Raw genomic sequence first — 7,447 nt, forward strand, 5'->3', positions numbered from 1 at the left:
CTCAGGGAAAAAGCCAATGGAGACAAAACATCTTTAATGAGCTGGAGGAATTATTCTTAGAGAACAAAAAATGGCAAGAATGTATTGTTTGTCTAGCAAGTTTATTCATGGCTAATAGGCATTGCCCATGCCTCCTGCTGACAGGGTATAAAAGACCCTGGGCAGAGAGTGCCATACATAATCACATAACCTTCCCTTGATATCCATCCAAATCTGTGGATCCTGACACAATGTGCTACTACAGAGGATACTATGGGGGCCTGGGCTATGGCTATGGCTCTGGTTATGGTTGTGGATGTGGCTGCTACCCTGGTCTAGGCTATGGCTATGGAGGCTGTGGCTATGGAGGCCTGGGCTATGGAGGCTATGGCTATGGTAGCTGTGGCTATGGCTGCTACCGCCCCTTCTGCTGTAGAAGGTATTATTCCTGTGGCTGCTACTGAAAAAACACTTGCTCCTGGCCTCATGGAATCCTTGTTCTCCTCTGCTTTGGCCTAATTCCACAGCTTAAGGACATCCCTTTCCAACTGCCTCTACAACTGAGTGACTTTGAGGACCAACAAAACCAGGACCTTGGAATCCCTATGGAGCACTCAGGTGCTGAGAATCAGAGAGACCCATACTTCTGAGTAATGATGTACAATCTCACCTTTCATGAGGAAGCTCCCCTCGACAACAGTTTATTTCAGCAAATCTGTTCAGCTCTAATGCATCCTGACTGAGCTATTATAATAAATTCTATCTGTTCCCATGTTCTAATAAACTTGTTTCATTGGCTTAGCAAAATTGTTTTCACCTCTCCTCCTTCATCTCGCTGTGCTTATCTAAGACCCATATTTTCTCCCAAAAGTCATAGCCATTCACCCATATTCTGTGCCCATATAGACAGGGTTTTGTCTTCAAGGTTTTCTCAGTGATGCACACATTCATCACCTCATGCTCATTATTCATGACCTTTAGGTCCAAGGAGTCCCGGATCACTGTCCCAATGTGGGTTAGCCTATTGCTTATGTAGCAATCTTCCATCACAGTTGATTTTGCAGTTTGGGAATATCACACACATGAATGGGGAAAAAATACTGCCAAAGAAAGTCATATATCAAGCCTGAATGTTGTCAAAGAATCTTGTCTTTCAGCCATTTGCCATCTCCTCCTGCCACCTACTCACCCTACCAAACTTCTAATATGACTCTTGGGTTGAAGACAGATGTCCACAGACAAATGGACTCAATGTTGGAAGGATGCCTGCAAAACACTCAAAAGATTTGTGTTCCCTTTTGGGATTTTTTTTGGCAATGATATTGGAGTGTTTTTTTTATTATTTTTTATTTTAAACCCTTAACTTCTGTGTATTGACTTATAGGTGGAAGAGTGGTAAGGGTAGGCAATGGGGGTTAAGTGACTTGCCCAGGGTCACACAGCTGGGAAGTGTCTGAGGCCTGATTTGAACCTAGGACCTCCCATCTCTGGGCCTGGCTCTCAATCCACTGAGTTACCCAGCTGCCCCCGATATTGGAGTGTTTTGCCATTTCCTTCCTCAGTTAATTTTACAGGTGAGAAAATTCAAGCAAACAGGGTTAATTGACTTGTCCAGAGTCACAGATAGAAAGGTTTGATTTTAATTCAGTTCTTCCTGTTTCTAGTCCTGACACTCTATTCTCTGTGTCACCATCCTGCCCTAACATATCTGAGGAAAGGGAACTTATTCTTTGTTGCTCTACAACATGGATACAAGCCTTTTCCATTCCTCAGTTCCAAAAGTCAATGTGGCCCTCAAAATCTTGTCACTCAGAAACATTCTTGAGAAGAAAGCCGAAGTTAATTTGTTTAAGTTGTAAAGGAAACACATAGTGCCTCCTGTTGTAATCTTCAAACTAATTTCTATTGTTATATATTCCTTCTCAGTTTATTCTTCAACTACAATGTCTGTTTCTTTGTTTCCACTGAATTTTCTATGGAAAGCCCTTATTAGTTTGCTATTCAATGTCTCTTGAAACCTACCTCTAAATGAATCATCAAAGATTTGCCTGGAGACTTTCTATGGCAATCACTTCAAAGGAAAGGAATCCTTCAAGAAGAAACACATTTCTTTTTTGGACGGTATGGGTACAGCTTGAGAACAGCAGGGGCTTCCATGGAGCAAAGCTCCAGAAAGCCTGAAGACCCACACCCCTCATCCCCCAGTATCAAAATCTCTGGGGTAGCCATAGTACAGCTAAAGTCAGACAGTAGCTCACTCCTCACCTGAAGCTTCAATCTCTTCCTCTCCTTCTTTGCCAAAACTGGATGCTCTAACCAAGAACCCCTGAAGCAAGCATTCTCTGGGAATCTGGGTTAGATGGTTACATAATGATATATTGATTTATCAGCCTATAGAAAACTGTGTCTAGATTTGATGAGGTAAACCAGATTCATCGTACCACCTATTAAAACATTACATTTTCATTGTGTATGTGAAAGCTTACCTAAGCTCTCAGACTCTATAAAATAGAATCCATAATCAATAAACCTTCACTTGAAAGTCATCAGCTTTCCTGGTCCTCCCAATAGCTACTTTGTTCTCTCTTGTTTTCTCTCATTTCCCTTGCCCCTACTTGGGGACCCGCAAATAATTTGGCAAGGAGGATTTGTCAGGACAGCTTTCATTATGCAAAGAATATTGCAGCCTCTTTTGCAAAGGCAAAAATCACATTTTTGAGGGAAATGCCACATCTGTAAAAAAAAAAAAAAAAAAAAAAAAAAAGATCTCCTACCTGAGGCCAAACAGAGCAGATCGATTACTTATACTAAGTGGTGGCCATCAATATATCTTAACATAACTTGCATACCTCTTAGTTCAAGAATCTCAGTTTCATCAAATGAACAAGGGCCTGCACTGGCAGCCCTTCTACCAACAGGGATAGACTCCTCTTGATTCTTTTCAGAGTTGTCAATTTATAGAAATGTGATTGCCAGTGCTGGTTAAAAGATGGATCATTACCTTCTTTTTCTGATCTTTAGTCCCATGCAATTTATGCAATCTCAAGGTCTCATTGGTTTTTCTGGCTATCATATGATCTTTTATGGAATTCATTGAATCTTTTAAAATACAGGTGCCAGTGACTTGGAAGTACCTGGAATTCATTTTTCTCTTGTTCAGTTAAAGTCCTGAATGCTTCACAACCAGAGAAATTCAGCCCAACTTCTCTTTTTTACACTCTGTCCTTTCTGTTTGTGACTTCTTCAACTCCCATTTTCTTAGTTACCTGTCCTTTGACAATCACTACCCCATCTCCTGTTCCTGGTCCAGCATATCTCTTGAACTGCCTTAGTATGCTGGCTCTCTACATATACCTGGAATGCATGTTGATACAAACCATCACAATATCTATACATCCTACTACTTCCATAGTTCTAAGGTTTGGAAGTCTATTCAGGTTCCTTAGCTGCTCCTTTCATTATCTTTGAAAATCTGTAACTGCTCTTTTCACTTTCTTTGAAAACCTTAGACATCTGGTTTCAATCAAATATGATTTCTCCAAAATACCTTCATGACCAATTTAAGAGCTTCTTCTGAGTCTTCCTTCTTGATCCCGCCTCAGCTTTTGACATTACTGTCCATCTGGTGCTAGTGAGTGTCCCCACTGTTCTACTTGTCTGACTCTTCCTTCCAATTATCTTAGCTAAATCATAATGCAAGTCATGTTAACTAATTGGGATAGACACTCTGTCTTATGATCTCTTCTCTTTTCTCTCTATTATACTTTCCCACATGGAAACTTCCTTACCTTCAAGCCATTCAGTGACTTTCTCTCATTCACTGCCACATCTAAAAGTCTAGGAATGTATCTCTCCTAAGGTCTAGTCCCATATTGTGAACTATCTAATTACACTCTTTCAACACAATATACTATAATCATTTCAAAGCCCCCGTGTTAAGCAGAGCTCTTCATCTCAGACTCTCCCAAAGCAATCCTTATTCCAAACATATCTAGTGTTTTAAGAGGAATACTAGAGGTAGCAATCCAGACAAACTCTTCCCATCATTCCCCTCAAAACATATTTAAAAGAATACCTCAAACCTAAATCTAGAGCAGCAGAACAAAGAAAAGTAAGGGTAAGATATTTCAAATATAAGACAAGTTAGGACATTGGCAGATGAGGTCCTTGATACTCAGGTCAAGGATTGCCTATAACAAAGACAGGTGCAATGCCAGCTGCATTGGGGGAAGTTGTTACAAAAGCAGCAGCAACAACTTCAAGAGTTTTTAGCCCAGAAATTTGTAAAGGAGGTGCCTTTGTTGACACCTGCTGAAGGAACTTAAACTGTTTGGCAATTCTATTGCTCACAAACAGTTCTGGGTCCCATCCCATAAGCTGAGAAATGCTGGTTGTTGTAACTGTAGAACAGGATCCATTTTTGATGATCATACTTTGCTCCATATATATATATACCCTATACCTCCACCACTTTGGAAGCACCAAAAACTTGGATATTCCCAGACTTAGCTCCGAAAATAGCAGGACAAAAAAGTTAAAAGCAGCTTCTGGGAAGAAGATGGAGACCAACTTAGTGAAAGATCGTCAGTTATATAATTTAGAATTTACCCAGATGGCATGAGCCAAGGGCAAAAGACAGTTGCTACCACCACTATAAAAGCCCAGGGGCAGAAGACTTCAGGGTCTCATTTTTTTTAATTTTAAACCCTTAACTTCTGTGTATTGACTTATAGGTGGAAGAGTGGTAAGGGTAGGCAATGGGGGTCAAGTGACTTGCCCAGGGTCACACAGCTGGGAAGTGTCTGAGGCCGGATTTGAACCTAGGACCTCCTGTCTCTAGGCCTGGCTCTCAATCCACTGAGCTACCCAGCTGCCCCCTGAGGGTCTCATTTTTGAGAAGAATCCCTGGTGGTGAGGGTGGGTAGGCCTATAGACCTGTATTCCAGCATCTGTACCTTATTGCCTCAAGCAATAAATTCACCTGTTGCTGATTAGGGCTGAGAGCTACACATCAAACATCTACCAAGAAGAAGAAGATCATAAGCCCTCCTTTCACCTGGTCTAGGCCACTTCCAGGCCTGAGCAGGGTCTGTGAGGGAGAAGAACCTCTCCAGCAAGCTGCCAACTTGTTACTGATTAATCAGCCTATTCTAGCTTCCATAGATTTAGCATAGCCATCCCCAATAAGACTTTCCTTATCCTGGACCTTACCCCTTTGAGTTTATAGCATTAAATCCTTTAACCCATTTAAGTGAAGCACAAACGACAAAAATAGAACAACCATAAAAAGCTACTGTAGAGGCAGGAAAGATCAAACACAAACTCAAAAAAAAGTCATCAATGTGAAAATAACTACAACCAAACCTCAAAGAAAAATGTTAATTGGACACAAACTCAAAAAGAATTCCTAGAAGAGGTAAACAAAGATGCATGATCAGAATAAAATTAGGAAACTAAATGAGAATTATACAAGAAAAATAATAACAATAAAATTAACACCTTGGTAAAAGAGCCACGAAACAATCCTGAAGAAAATAACAATATAAAAGAATTGGTCACAGATATTCACTGAACAAAAGAATTCCTTAAAAAGAAAAAGTGGTCAACTAGAAAACAAGACACAAAATTTCCCTGAACAAAATAATTCCTTTAAAAATTGAATTGGAAACAGAAACGCATGTCTCCTTCATACACCAAGAAAAAAAATTTTAATCAATGAAATCAAAAAATGGGAAAAAAATGTGAAGTATCTTATAGGAAAAAGCTACTGATAGAAAAATATTTGGAGGAGAGATAATTTAAAAGTTATTGGTCTACTAGAAAGTCATAATTATGAAAATATTTTAGACATGATATTTCAAGAAATTATAGAAAAATGGTGTGCCAATATTGAGGTCCAGATAAGAGCAAAGTAGAAATCGAAAGAATCCAGCCATCACCTCATGAAAGAGATTCCAAAATTAAAACTCTCAGGAAGATTCCAAGGTCATGGATAAAATACTGCTAGTAGTCAGAAAGAAATAATTCCAATATCAGGGAGTCACAGTAAGGATCACATCACCAAAGAGCAGTGATTGAGAATACGATATTCTGAAGGTCAAGTAACTAGAATAACAATCAAGAATCACCTCTCCAGCCAAACTGAGTAGATTCCTTCAAGGGGGGTTGGGGGAATAGATATTTAATGACAGAAAGTATTTTCAAGCATTCTTCATGAAAAGACCAGAGCTGAAGCACAGAAAAGTTAACAAGAAAGGGAAGTCCTTAAGGATTCAATCAAGTTAAACTGTTTACACTCCTATGATCCAAGACAATTCAAAAGGACTTATGACAAAAATCACCATCCAGTTCCAGAGTGTGAACTGATGAACTCTCAGTGAAAATTGAAATATGATTTTTTTTTTACTTTCTGTATTTTTCTTGATTTTTTAAACCCTTACCTTCTATTTTAGAATCAATATTAAGTGTTCCAAGGCACAAAAGTGGTAAGAGGTAGGCATTTGGGGTTAGTTGACTTGCCCAGGGTCACACAGCTAGGCAGTGTCTGAAAGCAGATTTAAATCCAGGTCTTCTTATCTCCAGGTCTGGCTCTTTTCCACTGAGGTGTGCCTGGCTGCCGCCTCTTTTGTTTTGTTTTAAAGCCATGATTAATATAAAAATATGTTTTGGGTGATTTCACATGTATAATGAATATCATTTTGCATTCAATTTCAATGGCTAGAAATGAGGTTGGAGGATAAAGAAAAGTTAAAACTAAAAAGAAATGTTCAAATCTTCAAAAATGAATAAATGATAATTTTTTTAAAAGAGAGAAATGGACAAGTAGGTGGCTCAGCAAATAGAGAGCCAAGACTAGAGACTGGAGGTCCTTGAATTCAAATTCGGTCTCAGACACCTCTTAGCTGTGTAATTCTTGTAATTCAATTAATCCTAATCACGTAGTCCTTTCCACTCTTCTGCCTTGGAAATAATACTTAGTATTATTCTAAGAAAGCAGGAATTTTTTAAGAGAGAGAGAGAGAGAGAGAGAGAGAGAGAGAGAGAGAGAGAGAGAGAGAGAGAGAGAGAGAGAGAAGATTCAACAGCCCACCTAAAGAATCAGAATGGAAGAATGTTAATGCTGCCTAGGGAATCTATACCATGAAACAACACTCACATTAACTATATAGGCAATGGCAACACTAAAATTGTTTCTCATTACAAGGATGAGATCTGGCCAAAGTCATCCCAGATAAATAGCAAATGAACAGAAAACATCCTTAAAGAGCTGGAGGAAATTATCTCACAGAGCAAACAATGAGAAGAATGTCATGTTTACCTGAGAAGTTTATTAGTGAGAAATATGCAATTCTTCTGTGGATCTGCCCCACTTCCTGCTGGAATTGTATAAAAATCCCCATGCAGGTGGTGCCAAACACATTCAATCAAACTACCATTGACATCTAACCAACTCTGAGCATCCTGACAC

The 7,447-nt window shown here is 39.2% G+C and overlaps 1 protein-coding gene across 1 annotated transcript in view; it reads left to right on the forward strand.

The window, feature by feature from the left end:
- Window positions 1-230: 230 nt before the first annotated feature.
- LOC123241654 (keratin-associated protein 19-4-like) overlaps window positions 231-7,447 on the forward strand; it is an 11,744-nt gene continuing 4,527 nt past the window's right edge. Inside the window, exon 1 of the mRNA XM_044669240.1 lies at window positions 231-418. Within this exon, the coding sequence (XP_044525175.1) occupies window positions 231-418 (188 nt within the window). The remainder of the gene's footprint in view (window positions 419-7,447) is intronic.

The sequence above is a fragment of the Gracilinanus agilis genome, chromosome 3, assembly GCF_016433145.1.
Source record: "Gracilinanus agilis isolate LMUSP501 chromosome 3, AgileGrace, whole genome shotgun sequence".
In the NCBI taxonomy this organism is placed as follows: Eukaryota; Metazoa; Chordata; class Mammalia; order Didelphimorphia; family Didelphidae; genus Gracilinanus; species Gracilinanus agilis.